We start from the raw sequence: 18,426 nt of genomic DNA, 5'->3' as shown, positions 1-18,426 counted from the left end.
TTCTGTGAAGCGCGTTAAGATTTTTACACAAAAATAAAAAAAAAAACAAAATATTACTTATAACTGAAACTCTAGAAATGAAAAAAAATCTTTCTTCAAACCCACATGTGTGGGGTGGGGTATCTAGGATCTCTGGATGGGACTTCGAAAATGATATTGAGGTTTCTGCTCTCATTTTTTTCTAGACAAAAATGTTGTTTGCGCGAGAAACACTTCCAAAGTAAAATGTGCCCCCCTCCCGTGAACCATGTAGGTAGTACATTACCATGCGAACTTCCAAAGAAAATTGGTTTGAACGAGATCTATTAAGTAATTTTTTTAATACGTCATAAATCGTTACAATGAACTACAAGAACTTTTTTATATTATTCCGCTACTTGGTGCTACGGAACCCTTCATGGGCGAGTCTGACTCGCACTTGGCCAATAAAGGATTTTCGGAGTGGCTTTTACTTGATGTTAGTTGGTAATCAGATCTTGAAATATAAACACAAAATTAGGTGCGAGCCAAGCGAGGAATAACACAATAGTTATTGTTCAACAAGTGAGCAAAGTTATTTTTTGCTGCGAGTGCTCACTTTAAATCACGAATTGACGAAGTTGTCCAGCGTAGCGAGTGATTCTAATATAGACTACTGAGGTAGTGAGTGATTTAAAGACACGAGACAAAAAAAAATTTGCTCTCTTGTGAAACATACAACTTTTCACCTCGACTAGCGAGAAAAGTGTTATAGGTTTTAGTAAGAGAAATAATTAATATTTATTTATTTGGATGTTGCGTACGGAAACTGCTCTGCTTGAAATTTTTATGAAAACCAAACATGATATTTTTAATTAAGCGATAATAATGTTTACTAGTATTTATTTTAAATATTAAATCTTAAAAAAGGCAATAGTAAAATTTAAAAATCTAAATTTCGATAAGTAATAAAGTATAAATTTTTTGACAATGTCATAATACGCTAGGTTTAAATGAGTTTCGGAACGCACCGGATCGCATTGTTTATATTTTAAAAGCGGAGCCATCCCCGGATGTATGGTCACATGGGTTTCGAAATTTAAATCACTCGCAGCAAAAAGCGCGTTTTTTGCTGCGAGTTTTCACGTAGCAATAGCACCCTTTCGTGCTGGAGAGGTGAAAACATAATTGCAAAGAAATAAATAGGAACACAAAAATTTTTATACTACGTGAATTGCAACCGATCTTGGCTGTTTTCTTTTTCAAGGAAACTACAAACAATTATTCGCCATATTTATATCGAATAGGTCCCAGAAGTAAGATATCGTAGACAATACTTAAAAAAAGGTATGATCAAATATATGGATAAAATTTAATAATGCTTACACAAAGTAAGAAGTAATACAGAAAACATTGACATGAACATCTTGAATGCTCTAGCTGTCCCTTAATAGATATAGGCATGATAATATACATAAATATATATCTATATGCAGGAATTTCTTTGCCTTAGCTAACGATTTTTCCTACGGTTTGCTTATTTTTAGATCAAATGTTAGAGAGTATATGGGCTGCAGTGATCACATAACATCAGATGACCCGTAAAAATAATCTCCTAGGACACATTTTTTTACCAAAAACCAAAAATAAAAGAAAAAAAGCAAGAACCTAATAATAATTTGACTTGTACTCGTATACAACGTAAGGGTTTATTTTATGTTTTATGAAAGTAAAATTTATTTTATTTCGAAGTGAAATATATTAATTTCACTTATTAAAGTTACATATAAAATTTTTATAATAGGTATAAAATGCCTGCACAAAATACGAGGTTTTATCGTCAGCGTTTACGAGAAAAAAATAACAAATGAATCAAAAAGTTTAATTTTTTGATGTAAATAACGGACGAGACCAGCAGGACGCTCAGCCAATGGTACTGATACACCCTGCCCATCACTGTCGCTCAGGATTCTTGAAAAACCCAAAAATTTCTGAGCGGCACTACAACTACGCTCGTTCCTATGAGATATAAGATGTTAAGTCTCATTTGCCCAGTAATTTCAGTAGCTACGGCTGCTTCACGGCAGAAATAGGCGCCGTTGCAGTACTCATAAATCTATCCGGCATACTGTGCTAAGGAGCCTCCCACTGGTTTTTTACTTCCTAATACGTCTTGATGGTGTCTCTTCCTGTTAGACAACCGATAAAAAAAGGCCAGGTTTAATACTTTAGTGTGCGTGACAAGTTACGTCTTACACTCGTGATTTGTAATTTGTATGACACTTTGTGTTAGTGTACGTGCATTGCTGAAAACACATTTATTTTGCATTTTACTATTTTATATTTAATCGGAATTGAAGTATGCTTCTACAATTTTAGTATTTTTAATGATCAAATCTGATTCTCGTCAATGTTTAATGAAAATATGAGGGCTCTTTCACCATGCGGGTCATTGTCCTCTTAACAACACAGATTGGTTGATGCATCGACGGCTCCTTAAATTAGTAAACTTGTGCAGAGCGCTGTCATATCTCATTAGTTTTATAGCGTTTTTTTTAATAAGTAGTTCACCCCAACTTGCCTACGTGTTTACTGGAGATTTTATCTTTGAGAGTTTATTGCTGTTAAGATTATTCAACGAGGAGGTTATCTATATGTACACAATTTGTTATGTTTTTAAAGTGATACCCTTACTTCTGGGATTAAATACCCAAATTAAATTTGAAAACAAAGTACCCAAGTAGTAGTAGTATTAACACAAAAAACAACACTCGAATGGTTAGCTCAGTTGGAAGAGCACTCGCACGGAACGTGAGAGGTCGCGGGTTCGAGTCCCACATCGATCATAAAATTTTGTTTTCAAATTATATTTGTGTATGTATTTGTTTGTTTTTATTGACTGAGATATACTTACTCTTGTTTCTGGTTTTAATGAAAATCGTGCCATCGCACTAATCATGAAACCGGAAGAAAGGTATCGTAGCCATGTTTGGGTTTATTGGATTTATCATGATTTACATAAATTTAATTTTAAAATTGTGATTGGGTTATGTACGTGTGCCTACCCATAATCGGAACATTAAAGTATAAAATGTGAAGCTTTTTAATAAAATAAATTCGTACATCTTCAGGTACGTGGTCGCCAATCGAGGACTTTACTGCCCTAACGGCCATCAGTCCGTCGAGATATGTGCCCTGCCCACTGCAACTTCATTTTGGCAACTATGTGATGGGCTATGTCAGTGACTTTAGTTCTCCTACGGATCTCGTCATTTTTTATTCGATCTCGTAGGGAAACTCCAAGCATAGCGCTCTCCATTACCCTTTGCCGTCTGTGTTCCGTCACTGGCAACACACACTGGTTAAAAACCTTCGTCTTCAGACACTGTTGAATTTAGGAAGAGTTTACGGAGCTTCCCGAACGCTCACGCTCACGTACATACTATAATTATAAAAATTTGACGGTTAGACGTCAAATCTAGAATGGATTAGCTAGAAAAAGGCTTCATTTATTAATTAAATCATAATTAATAATGACCAATGATTTAACTATCATCATATTTAGCTAAAAAAAATTAAGAAGCATTTTATTGAATACACTAATTGAGTACAATCTATTTAACAAATTCTATTTGAACTAGCTGTATTTGTAAGTATAACATGGAGAGCTCATAGTTCGTTGATTGCTGAGTCCGGTTCCACAAGGCTTAAAGTGTTCACTGCTAAAGCGATCCGCTTTCGATTTTACGCTTCACCAAAATGTTTACAGAACCGTTCAATTTCTAGATTAGATCACACATGTTTTGATATACATACCTATTAACTAAACTATAAGATGCAGTAGTAAGCTCAATTTGGAAGTCGGACATTTTCTTGTTTTTGATATCGGATCTTGTAATTTTTCGAAGGTTTTCAACAAGTGTGTGTTGCCAGTGATGACTGACGTAAACGTGGTCGCTAACCATGTGCCTGATGATAAAGCTCATGGTCACTCAGAGGGCAATGGAGAGGGCTGTGCTCGGAGTTTCCCTGCGAGATCGAATCAGAAATGAGAAGATCCGTAGGAGAACCAAAGTCACCGACATAGCCCGATTAATGCGAAACTGAAGTGGCAGTGGGAATTCTATATAGTTCGATGGACAGATGGCTGGTGGAGCAGTAAAGTCCTTGAAAGGTGCTTCATTGGCTATAGAGACGAGAAACATTACGTTGGGCTATTATGGTTAATTTATTTTACTGTCTCTACACTGTGCATAATCTGTTGGGTGGTCTTGTTACCAGTTACAGTAGCAAGCTATCTTGTCTATCTTTCTTGCATTCCCAGGTGAAGTGATTCTATCCACACTTGATACATCGTGGTGTACGATTGCAGTTGCGATCAGCGTATCCCAAGCCTTGGCATTTAATGTACTGAGTGCCTGACTTAATAAGAGACTTATAACATTCGATCTGTACAGCACAGTTGGACAGGTATTTCATTTTTTTTCTTAAATTTCATTATGTGCATGCCACTCGACAGTTTGTCTATACGCCTATTTTTGGCGGAACGAAGAATTCATTCAGAATTGATGGCTCCTGCAAATCATAGTGATTCGAATACTGCAGATAGGTCGCTTTGAACGTAACTTTTTGTTTTTGCAGCTATAAGTTTAAAATTCAACTTTTTTGTTGTCAGACCATCAGAGTATTATCACCCAATACCGCGTTCCAACGCGGAGGAGTATCACTATACTTTTATTACTTCTCGAACACTGTGCTGTATATGGTAGAATTGCAGTGTTTCACAATCGCTTCTTTGATTTGTTAAGGGATCCAAACACCATCGACAGAAAGTCCCTTGAACTGATTGCGTGTAAATTAATAATCACTAATTTGACTTTTACTTGAACTTTCACACATATGAAGTTATTATAACTATAAAATTTTACGAACGTGACGCGTAGAACAGCCATCACCTCTCTCGACCACATTTCAAAGAAGATAACGGCCTGCTCGACGATGCTAGCCACAAGAACTACGGACAATGATCCAGTAACGTATAGGTTCATAGTTGAAAAGTAACTTTTAGCTAGATTTGATTGGATTTGGTAGATGCAGAAATTACATTAATTGTTACAGTTTTTCAATGCACACACAACTTCTTAACTGAAAATAATAGTAGAAAATAAGTGTTCCTATTAAGAACTTAGTACAACATCATTCTCACAATAACAATCTTAATGTGCTGAATTGATGTGTACTGCACTCTCTAATGTTTAATATACTGTATATAGGACATCACTTGTAATATGCTTGCTGTTAAATAGAATTAATGAAGATGATGCGGGAAGATCAATTTATGATAGTATCTATGTGGAATTAGTTTGTGAGACAGATTGAGAGACTGTGTAATTTGTAAGCGATGTCACATTTAATAAGATACATACGGTTAATGAAAATGAAATTTTTGAAGTGGTTTGGTTCATTTTTATAATATTTGTTTTGTTTCTTGCCAATTATCAACGTATTTTATTTTCAAGGAATGTTTTGTGGTGTTGAACAGGAGAGTGATTTTATAAGGGTTGAAAGGAATCAATTCCCATTTGAGGAATGCAGATAAAGTCTGAGTTTAAGTAAGTAATAGGTATATTTATTGATAGTAATGATATGAATAGTACCTACTTGACATTAATTCAGAAGCTAGAACAAATGTTAAATTATAGCTATTGATTGTGAATTTTGTTACAGTTACAGGCTTAATATTCCACTATTATACTAATGAACACACGGGTAAAGACTAACCCCCTTATTCATTATGGTTCGCTAACTTTAAACAGCCGCTTAGGAGTGTTTTTTCTCATTCTGACTTAGGTCAATAGAAGAGGACAGAGTGAGAATTAGCAATGCTTTAAGTTAGCAGACTATTATGAATAAGGGAGTTAAAGATATTTACTTTACCCGGCGGACTCAAATTGCCACTTGGGTATATCAATAACAAATAAACATTGAGACTTATATCTAATGAGTTTACCTATTGCTGTTGATGGCAAAACTTAATGTTTTAACGTTATAAAAAAACTATGTTTAAAAAAACCGACTTATAAAACTGAAAAGTATCAAATAACTAAAAATTTTATTTAATACAGCTTTACCTTTAATATTAATAAAATGCTATTATTATATACCTACTAAGCTATAGGTCCCGGGTTCGAATCCCGGTAGGTGCAAGCATTTATATGATGAATATGGATGTTTGTTTCCGAGTCATGGATGTTTAAATGTATTTATATATGTTTATATGAATTTATGTATGTTTAAGTAAGTATATTGTATTAAATCCCCCAAGCCGACTGGTCATCGTGGGGGAAGAAGACCACAACCCTCTCAAAAAAGAAAAAAAATCCTCGAATATAACCACAGATATACACATTGCTACATACAATGTAAGATCATTATGAACTGCTGAGAAGCGTCTCGAACTCGAATTCGCTCTATCAGAAGTAAAATGGGATATTATTGGCATCAGCGAGATGAGAATGTTTGGGGAAGGCATAGAAGACCATGGGAACTACATTTTATACCACAAAGGCGAGACACCAGGTCTGTACGGCGTAGGGTTTTTAATCAAAAAGAGACTCGCCAATAACATCGAACAATTTAATGGTATATCGGAAAGAATAGCAGTCTTGGACATAAAGATGCCAATAAAGAACAATGAGAAATGGTCTATAATTCAAGCATACTCGCCAATTGAATCAAACAAAAAAGAAGAAATACTAAAAATTGAAAGATTTTATGACGATCTACGAAAAGCTGTTCTAAATTCCCACAAAAATGTTATCGTAATGGGCGACTTTAATGGTAATATTGGAAAGCGTAATAATGGAGAAGAGTACACTGTAGGGAAATACGGAACAGGTAAAAGAAGTGAAAATGGTAACAGATTAGTCACATTTGCTATAGAAAATAAACTGAGAATTTTGAATAGTTTTTATCAAAAAAAGAAAACAAAAAGGTGGACTTGGATTTCCCCAAATGGACTGCACAAGAATGAAATTGATTTCATAAAATATAAAGAATATAACAAGACATACTATTTGGGATTTGTTGATTATAATAAAGCGTATGACTCCTTGGAGCACGGATATATCTGGCAAGCACTACATAGACAGGGAATACAAGAGAAGTATATACAAATAATTAAAAATATTTATTCAAAAAGTACAGCGCAAGTTAGGCTCGAAACAATTGGTGAAGAGTTTCCTATAGAGAGAGGCGTCCGCCAGGGTGACCCAATTTCACCGAAGTTGTTTTCAGCGGCCCTAGAAATGATTTTCAGAAACCTAGAATGGGATATGAATGGAATCAACATCAATGGCGAAAAGCTAACTCACCTTCGTTTCGCAGATGATTTAATCTTATTCTCTGAATGTCCAAAAACCCTTGAGCAAATGTTACAACAACTGTCAGATCAAAGTGCCATTGCAGGACTTTCGATGAATACAAATAAAACAAAAATTTTGACCAATGGTTCGGAATCCTATAACATCACAGTAAATAAGAAACAAATAGAATATGTAAAGGAGTATATTTATCTAGGTCAGCTTATAGCCGCAACTGACACCATACCTAAAGAAATTGATAGAAGGATAGCCAACACCTGGAAAAGATTTTGGTCTCTTAGCGAGATTATGAAAAATGTAGATATGCCAATTAAAGAAAAAAGAAAAGTATATAATACCTGCATTTTGCCATGTCTAACGTATGGTTGCCAAACATGGGCATTAACAGAAAAGTTGTTGAAAAAAATCGAAATCTGCCAAAACGGAATTGAAAGAAGTGTTATTGGAATTAAAAGAAGAGATAAAATAAAACTAACAAAAATTAAGAGTACAACTAAATTCAAAGATGTCAAAACTGTGTGCAAAACATTAAAGTGGAAATGGGCAGGACATAATATGCTACGTGACAAAAGCGAAAAATGGACAAAAATCATAACAGAGTGGTATCCACGAGAATGCAAAAGAAGCAAAGGGCGACAAATAAAACGATGGGAGGATGACCTTAAGAGAGTGGCTGGCCCAGAATGGATAAGAATGGCGAGAGAGAGAGAACGATGGAAGTCTTTGGAGGAGGCCTATGTCGAAGGACAAGCTGTTAAGAAAATAGTAAGCAATTAGTTAAGGATATATATTTAAATAATGTTATTGTTAGTAACAGCAATAAAGGCTTATTTTATTTTATTTTATTATTGTATTAAATATATCATTGTCTTGTAACCCATAACAGAAGCTATATGTGCTTAACTTGGGGCAAGATAATTTGTGTAAAGAGTGTGTCAATATTATTATTATTATTATTATTATTATTATTATTATTATTATTATTATTATTATTATTATTATTATTATTATTATTATTATTATTATTATTATTATTATTATTATTATTATTATTATTATTATTATTATTATTATTATTATTATTATTATTATTATTATTATTATTATTATTATTATTATTATTATTATTATTATTATTATTATTATTATTATTATTATTATTATTATTATTATTATTATTATTGTTATTATTGTTATTATTGTTATTATTGTTATTATTATTATTATTATTATTATTATTATTATTATTATTATTATTATTAAGTACCTACACTCGACACACGTGTTTATTAATATTAAAAGTAAAGATATTTAATTAAATTTTTAGGTATTTGATACTTTTCAGTTTTTGAAGTCGGTTTTTTTAAACGTACTTAGTTATATTTTTATTTTTTACTTTTTACTGTCAGTTAATAGAGAAATACGGATCGAATTGATAACCTCCTTTGTGAAGTCGGTTAAAAAGAACTGCAAAGAAAAACCAAGCAAATCATTAATACAATTTTATTACAGGCTAGAATTACAATTTTCGTTGCTGGGCTGATCAGTTTAGTTAGGTAATTATACATTTAGGAAACAAAATTTAATCACCCTCTTATGTGGTCTTCTCATGAGACGGCACGAAGTAAGTGTCAGTACCTACGGTACCGTACGGCAACTAGATTTCTTACAGGATGTTCCAAAATTATCTTATACTAGCTGACCCAACAGACGCTGTTCTGTATATAATAAATAAAATAATGATTTTTATTAATTTTAATTTGTGACAAAACCAGATTTATCAATCTACATAAAAATAATCTGATAGATAGTTAACAACTGTAGTAAATCTACCTACTATAGTAAGCTAAAATTAAGTTTATTTTTTACCTCCTGAGAAACTTAGAAAGTTAGAAAAATTATAATTAGTTATTTATTATAAACTATACTTTCAATTTGATTTCTGGACGACGGAACACTTCAAAGGAAAAACACAATTGTTATTTTTTTTATTCCGAGTATTTTCATATTTATTCACCTTTTAAACCTTCTCTGGACTTCGACAATTCAATTCAAGTCAATTCAAGACCAAAATTAGCCGAATCGGTCCAGCCGTTCTCGAGTTTTAGCGAGACTAACGAACAGCAATTCATTTTTATATATATAAAATTCTCATGTCACAATGTTAGTTACCGTACTCCTCCGAAACGGCTTTACTGATTTTTACCAAATTTTATATGCATATTTAGTATGTCTGAGAATCGGCTACTATCTATTTTTCATTCCCCTAAATGTAGTCCACCCCAAAAATTTTTATGAAATTTTGAAATTTTTATTTTATTATGATTCATCATTGAAAAATACAAACAATTTTAAATTTTCGCCCTTCTACGATCTACAACTATTTTTATATTATTATGTTCCATCCACGAAACCGATGTAGGGTTGCAAGATGGCAATCGAATACAATAATTGTAGTACGATATATTTGGTAGGTCTGAAAATCGGTTACATCAAAATTATAATATTTTCTTTTTTTATATGCTATATGGCAATACGACGTTTGCTCGGTCAGTCAGTGTGATGGAAAATTGATTAATTTAGGTGCATTATGTATTTTTTTTGGATATTTTTTTATAATTACGATGAAGTAGTACCCGTATGTTTTTTTTTATTTATTTATCATATTACATATACCGATATAAAACTAGGTCAACTAGTCAACCGATAAAAAACCACAAAGGTAAATATCTAATGCTAATAACACTTAATAATACGTCACAACTCACAACTTATGCTATAAATTAAATGAACAACAGTAAAAATATTTTAAAAGACATAAAAACGAATAAATCTAACTTATAAATATGACTTAGCAGGTTCAAATTCTCTTAGCTGCTATAATTTATGTAATAGATAATCTTTTATTCTATAATTAATGTTTTTAGTATTTAAATTTTGCCGCTCAATGAAGGGCAGCTCATTTAGCAAGCGAGGTATTAGCTAATCGGCAGTTCGTTCGCCGTACACGTTGCAGGCCCGGAGAATCGACAACCGTCGTTTAATGTCGTTATTGTATTGCCACACTGAATATTTGTACGCGACACTGTCAATATGTAAGAACAGATTAGTATGGTAACTAAGACATCAGAGTATCACAGAGTTTTGTATTTCAAATAGTTTCAACTTCGCTGGGGCCATATTGTTGAGAAAAGGCGAATATTTGCATCAAGTCTGCAAAATATATTTGGTCTACAATTTTTTTTGGTATTATATATAAGTATATCTTCTTACGAACAGGTGTAAACACATAAAAACATTTTTTTTATTTAAATCTGTAAATTTGTTTTCCATCCAAACTTAATAGCATCCAAATCCATAACTGAACGGCTTTAAAAGTAATCTTTTAAGTTTATATGACCCATAAAGAGCAAGCGAAGTTAAATTCCCTTTATAGACATCTTTGCTTAAGTAATTGGCTTCAATTGAGTATAATTAAGTGTACATCTGTAGTAATGGCATGTGAAAAAATAAATATAAAACTGTGGAGGTTATATTATACGTTGTCAACTGCGTTGTATTTGTAATGAATACCTTCTTTACTTTAACCGGCTATACTCTCGAGACATAGAATAATTTTAAATGAGGAAATCATAATATAATAATACTGACACACTTTTTACACAAATTATCTTGTCCCAAGTTAAGCATATATAGCCTGTGTTATGGGTTACAAGACAATGATATATTTAATACAATATACTTACTTAAACATACATAAATACATTTTAACATCCATGACTCGGAAACAAACATCCATATTCATCATATAATTGCTTGCACCTACCGGGATTCTAACCGAGGACCTCTAGCTTAGTAGGTAGGATCGCTAACCACTCGGCTATACAGGTCGTCTGTATATATAATATAGATCTCCGATCGCACAAAGAAACTGAAAAATCTGTGCAATACACTGGCAGTTTCAAAGAATGTAAAAAGGATGGTGTGATTAGAACAATAAAGAAAATGTCATTTGTGGGTGATTGTAAGCAAACGTATGTTACTGCCAAAACTCGCCCCAATTAGAACGCTTTCTTATCTCAACCTGTGCGCGCTTATAACATATCTCTTCTTCTCGTAAAACCGCGGGGTGTAACTTATAAGCCACATTTTTTTTTAGTTAAATGGCACCGTCGACTGGATGTCATCGATTCAGCCAACGTCAAGGTGAAGAGATCTTTTATTTTTATTTAGCTGGTTGAAGTACAGAAAGAACTAAGTAAAAGAAAATGATCGGTTGATGTGTCTGTGGTTTCCTTTTGTGAACTGAAGAATAGACAACAAAAGTACGGTTAGTAATAAACACCCATAATATTAGCAAACTTGTTAGTATCTTTTCAAAATTTAAGGCAGAAATGTATGACTGTAAGTGGGAATATTTTATACCGTAGAAAGTTGTAAGTTGTAGTAATAGAAGCGTAGAATTTATTAAAGGGGAATGGCATAAAGTAAAAATAAAAGGAATGTTGGTTGGGCGAGGGATATCCTTCGCTAGAAGGTCATATAAAGGAATTGACAATTTGGGGCAATAGGAAAAAATATGTTCAAGAGCAATAAATTCAAAATATGGCAATCCACATTCACAGTGTTTTGACATGTGACAATTGTCGTTATACCAACAAATAATAATATAATAGTAAAAAATAATAATTAAATCAAAATGGCGAATAAAAAAAATATAGCCACGCGGCCGTATAACGTGTATATTATGAAGAAATATGGAGTATCATAAGTCTTTCATGTTGTGTGATTTATATATGTTAATTATCCACTGAAGATGCTTCTTCCATATTGTGCGAAAAGTTAATGAAAACCAAAAATAAATATCGTTTGTCGCCAGCCTTAGTCTTATATTATTTGTTCTATTTTAATTGTTTGTTTTTGATATTATTCGGTTATACAGGTTTAAATTGAACTATTTTTGACTAGGTTTCACTATTTTTCTGTTCCAAAGTTTTGCATAACATTGTAAAAGCTCGTACCTATATACGTTGTTCTTTGGTTTTGCCTGTTTCTTAATTTATTGGTATGATTTGGTACTTGTAAGAACTTATTACAAACATCTGGTAAATGTTATTTTTAGGAGTTCAGATTAAGTGATCGAGATTGTCACATTATGTTGGGAGGCTATACTTCGCTTCGATCGAGCCTTAGTTGTTCAAGTTCAAACCACTACCTTCCACCCGCCATCAGAGCAGATCAGCTTTATGTGATTCTAGACGGGAAATTATCTTCTCACAAACATAATAATGGTCAATCTGTTGACTTATTTTTCAGGTTTATTTACAAATTTTTGACTTGTCTGTTTAAAATTTACATAAGAAATACGAAAAACCACGAGGTGATTCCAAAAAGGAAATAACTGGATTTATATAATAATTTTGCTAAAAAAGCTAAGAGATATGTATGTCTGCAAAAAAACACTAGTAATAATGAAATATAATACAATAGTAAATAAATTTGTACTGTAATAGTTTACATATACTAAAGTAGAATTTTGCAGAACTGAGAACTGACGGAAGAGCCACCTTACGTAAGGGAATTCTGTTTTCACTCATAGATAGATCGCTTCATTGTGTGTCTTCTACCGCATTTATCACGGGGTGTGTTCTGAAAAGCTGGTAAGAACCGCCGAATTCCACCTTCGCCTGATACACCACAAAATTGGATATCATCCCCACAATCTAGATGTGTGTCTTACACAGTGAGGTTTTCAAGGAAATTACTTCCACATACCACAAAGCTGTGGAATGAGCTTCCTTGTGCGGTCTTTTCGGGATAATGCGACATGGGTACCTTCAAAGAACAGCGCGAACATCTTCCTTTAAAGGCTTGCCCGCCCGCTCCTGTGATTTCTCTGGTATTGCAAGAGAATGTGGGCGGCGGTGATCACGGGCTTTTTTGTAGGAATATTTAAGATAAACAATTCCATTTTATTTTACATACGTGAAACTCAAACGGTTCTTGCGGTGCACGCCGGGATAGCTCGCAGAGATTGTTACACCAATAAAGAATAAGTTGTTATACAAATTGGTGAAATTGGAAACGAATTAATATATAATATTTTTATAAGTGAACTTTAAATTGAAAAAAATCTTTATTCACTGTTAAATTTTATAAGTTATTTATTGCAAGTCAGGATGAAGTACAAAAGTTACAGTAGCATTCAAATGAGTATAACAATATTCATTAACAATTAGAAACGTTAATCCCAACTATCTTTATCATTGAAATAATCTTTCACATTATAAATAGGCCTTAGATGTTAATTTATTTTTTACGATACATTGAAATTCTTTAATTGGTAATATTTAAGATCATTTGGGAGTTTATTATAAAATACAACGCAGGCCACTTTAAAAGATTTAGCAATTTTACGGAGCCTAGTAGATGGAATTGCGGAAATAAGATTGTACAATTATTCTTCGATTTTGCTATATCGTCATAATATTCAAATTGATAACTATAAAAACTATTTATATGTATAAAGTGTAATTGACACGTACCTAGTAAATGTAACGTGATAATTTTGAAGTACATTTCTGCGGTCACGTGAAGCAAACACAATTCAAACTGAACTGACACTACAATGGAACGTGTGACTCAGCGCGTCCATGCTACATTACAGCTTTGACAATACTACATGAATATTATTACTAGTAAGTGGTAGATTGAAGCGGCGCGCGCGCACAATGACAATTGATTAATACACATTCGCATGATGTGGGTGCACGGTCTTTATAAAAAAAAGTTGTTATATCAAATCATGTCTATGAGGTCATTTCATTTTTGTAGTGAAAACTTATTTACCGTTGGGCACTTGCTCATGACTGTCGCACGCGATAAATAAATAATTAAAAAATAAATATATAAATAGGTAGTTAGACACTTTTTGGGTGAAATCTCGTGAGTTCGCGTCACCGAAATGCTTATAGCAGTATATCTGTAGCTATACAGCAGACGTGTTGTGCAACATTAGTGCTGTGTATAAGTGAAATTTAATGGATTTTATGAAAAGTTCAATGTGTATATACTGTGCATTGTTGAGATAGTGTTTTTTTTGATCAATATACTATTGAAAATTAGTTTTAAAAATAAATTTAAATTAACAATTTTATTGATTTTAAACATTGCGATTTCTCATTTGTATCGGCAAACTCTATATACTGCCATTTTTCTGTTGTTTGATTGACTATCTCAATATCTACGATTCGTGTGGGTCACCCTAATGTTGAGTGATAGCCGCAACACAAGTTTAATTAGTTCCATTAATTTTTAATCAAAGTGTTATGTGCACAATTTGTGTTACAGTTAAAAGGCTGTCGGCTGCTGCAACTCTGTTCTATTCATGGAATGAAATTGCAACTTTTCCTTTTGGCGACTGGATGAGAACACCAATGGGAGGCTCCTTTGCACAGGATGCCGGCTAGATTATGGGTACCACAACGGCGCATATTTCTGTCGTGAAGCAGAAATGTTTTAGCATTACTGTGTTTCGGTCTGAAGGGCGCCGTAGCTAGTGAAATTACTGGGCAAATGAGACTAATTAACATCTTCAGTAACGAGCGCAGTTGTAGTGCCGCTCAAAATTTTCGGGGTTTTTCAGGAATCCTGAGCGGCACTGCATTGTAATGGGCAGGGCGTATCAATTTTCATCAGCTGAACACCTGCTCGTCTCGTCCCTTATTTTCATAAAAAAAAGAATATCCACCATCGTTTCTCACCATATCATTAAACAATAATTCACAAACATTAAACAAAGATTCAAGTAAGTTGTCCATCGTGCTGCTTTCGGAAGCGTTTCTACACATAGCTTGAAAGAACGGGGTATACCTGAGTATGTCAATAGCAAGTACATACCCTAATACCCGTAGCTAGTGGATGTATTCAGCTAGTAACTCCTAACATGTTGACTCATCTGAATCAAGCAATCATCATCACTCTAAGCCTCTGTTATGGGTTTTCAAGATTCGATAATGCAACGTAGGGAAATAAAATTTGCATCAAGTGAAGTCCTCATTATCTTGATAGTTATAAAGAAATTGTAAGGATCTTGAAAATATTAAATAAAATAAACATACATATTATATGCAATGGGTTCTTTTTACTATCCACATTGAATTATATCTAAAATCATGTTACATTACTAACTAATCACCTAACATGTATATATTAATATCGTTCTTGAATGTTAAGATGTTGTTCTAAACTTCATTTGAATTGAATCTTTATACTATAAGTACTGAGAGAACGAAATTCTATCTACAATCACAAATAGAAAATTAGCAAACTGTAAGCTGATCTCATTATCAAATCAAAATAAGCAGAAGCAACATAGATTATAAATTCGGCCACACCTCACTACACCAGTTATTCCGCATCAATAAATACAATTTCATGCAGTTCATGATTTTGCATAAATGAACAATTCCGACACAAACGAATCTACCGGTAAATATCCTCCAATCACCAATGAACCGTGTACTTAAGTTTATAACCGCTATTACGAAGGGATAAGAGCAGAATTTTATTGCTCATGTTGGTAACGAGAGCTCAATTTATAACAGTTGAAAAATAGCCATAATAATCGGGAGCGCACGCTAATTGATTGAATGGAGTGTAATTAAAATGAATCTAAACAGCTTAAAGTTGAATAGATAATGTTCGGACACAAAAATGGATGATCATTGAAAATGTACAATAATAATTGTGGCATTCTTTTGTTTAAAGGTCAATTGTTTGAAAACAAAAAGGTTTTAACAGTTATTGTACTGCGTTTAGATTAACATTATTATTTCTACTGGATAATAATCGTACACCGATGAGAATAATTTCAGCGATATAGGACCTTGACGGACGCCTCTTTCAATTGGAAACTCGTCGCCTGTCGTTTGTAGTATTATTAGTGCTGTGCTTTTCTAGTAAATGTTTTTTAAACTACTTATGTACTTTCTTTGAATCCCTTGTCGCTCTAATGATTCCGATATATAGTGATGTTTCAACGAATCGAAAGCTTTCTTGAAGTCTACAAAACCCAGATAGTATATTTTATTGTATTCTTTATATTTCTGATCGTATCTGTCGTAGATATGATCTATAGTCGAGATGTTACTCCTAAATCCAGCTTGCTACTTAGGCTGGTAAGTCTTAGTTGTAATATTTTTGGGAAGATCTTATTATATATATTCGACATTAAGCTTATCGGTCTGTAGTTACCAATGTCTCCTTTGTCCCTTTTTTGTGCAACAAAACTATCATAGATTTCACCTAATTTTCAGGAATATATCTTAATAATTTCGTTGAATAAATTGGTTAGTTTTGGTACAATTACTGACATTGATATCCTAAGAAGTTCATTAGTGATTTGATCGGGACCGGGTGCTTTTCCTAACTCTGCGTTCCAATAGTTTTTTTTTCTTCTTCTAGAACAGGTTGTATATGTTCTGATTCATCTGTGTCATCAATCATTATATTATTGAGATTAAAATATTTTGCTTTTTTGTATATGCTTATAATATTCCGTAGCAATATTTAATATTTCAGATCTTTTGCTAGTGCATTTTCCCCGTTTATCAATCATATTTGGCATCCAATTTTTCTTTGTTCACTTCAGGTATAAGCTCAGAAATGCGATAATAGATATAATTATATCTGTTTAATATGTAACAAATAACTTCACAAAATTAATCAAACGAGCATAGAACACAAAAAATATACAGAGCACTATGCTGTCTAAACTCTTTCTTTCTACGTGACAAATTGCCAAAACGTGATTAAAATTTTACTCTATACTTATTGACTATCAAATCTTCGCCCAAGAAATTTATAGTTGAAAAGTTATTTATTTGGTACAAGATCGCCGGAATTGCTTAGATGAGGGTAGCGCAGGACCGGTCGTTTTGGAGATCTTTTGGGGCGGGCTTTCTCCAGCAGTCTAGCGACTGATATAATGATGATGATTTTCTGAAATCGAAAAATATACAATTTTCAAACCTTGCCTACATTACCATGCTTAGATATAGCAAAAAAGTGCCACATAATAAAAAACTGGATCTTTCTGAATTTCTGACAGGATTGTTTTGAACAGATTAGCTTTCATACGTGTCCGCTTTTTGCCACAGAATATATTGTAAAGCAAAGCTTTATAGCTAGAGCAGTAAGCACACAGTCGCAGGTTTCAACAAGGCCCATAGGCGGTCATCGCAATGCAGTCAGTTGCAGCAGTCTTTGGTTATTTAGAAATTAAATTAATCAACACCAGGTGACCCGTACGCTCGTATGTTCTCCTGTTCCATAAAAAAAAAATATTAGCCACAAAGCTGCAAATATGTATATAAATACTAGTTGCATCGACAGACGTTGTTCTGTAGATAATAAAAAAAAATACTGTTTTATAGGAATTTGCCGATAATATTTCAAAACATTAAGAATTATTTCGTAAAAAATGCTCCCTGTTGTTATAATGAAATTTTTTCACAGCGGAACTGTCAAACCGTGCGTCACTAAATTCTCTCATAGAAAATATGTCCATACAAAACAAATATTGAAAATAAAAATAATTATGGGTCCCAAATCGAAATAAAAACTATCCTATCTCTCAAGTTGGACCAAAGTGCACTCCATGAATTAATCCCCATTAAAATCCGTATATTAGTATTGGAGTCCATCGCGGACAAACAACGTGTCACATAATTTATATATGTTAAGATTATAAGCCCTTTGTAACAATTTTCATAATAATAATCAGAACGTTAAAAAGAAAAAAAGAAGTTCATAATTTTCTTTATACAATATTTCACTTCAAAACAACAGTTGTCTGCTCGATACAATCATACCCTATTTAAGTTGTTTTACACACAGATTCGAAGTTGTTATTTTTTATAAACTCTTAATATTTTATACGTTTGATTAAGAAGAATCTCAAGATATTCAAGCCGCTAGGATACGAATGGTTGTTTTTCCATATAATTAATTCCCTCAATTAACATTAACGGTCGGTAAATGGATTCAATAAAATAAATCTGAATTGTTTTTGGAGACAGGAAGC

At 33.0% G+C, this 18,426-nt stretch overlaps 1 protein-coding gene across 1 annotated transcript in view; it reads right to left on the bottom strand.

The window, feature by feature from the left end:
- Nucleotides 1-14,028, bottom strand: part of LOC126966811 (uncharacterized) — a 28,925-nt gene extending 14,897 nt beyond the window's left edge. Inside the window, exon 1 of the mRNA XM_050811069.1 lies at nt 13,886-14,028. Coding sequence (XP_050667026.1) covers nt 13,886-13,919 — 34 coding nt within the window. The 5' untranslated portion in view covers nt 13,920-14,028. The remainder of the gene's footprint in view (nt 1-13,885) is intronic.
- Between the last annotated feature and the right edge of the window lie 4,398 nt (nt 14,029-18,426).

The sequence above is a fragment of the Leptidea sinapis genome, chromosome 11 (genome assembly GCF_905404315.1).
Source record: "Leptidea sinapis chromosome 11, ilLepSina1.1, whole genome shotgun sequence".
In the NCBI taxonomy this organism is placed as follows: domain Eukaryota; kingdom Metazoa; phylum Arthropoda; class Insecta; order Lepidoptera; family Pieridae; genus Leptidea; species Leptidea sinapis.
Note: the sequence above shows the minus strand (reverse complement) of the source record. Positions and strands in the feature narration are given on the sequence as shown.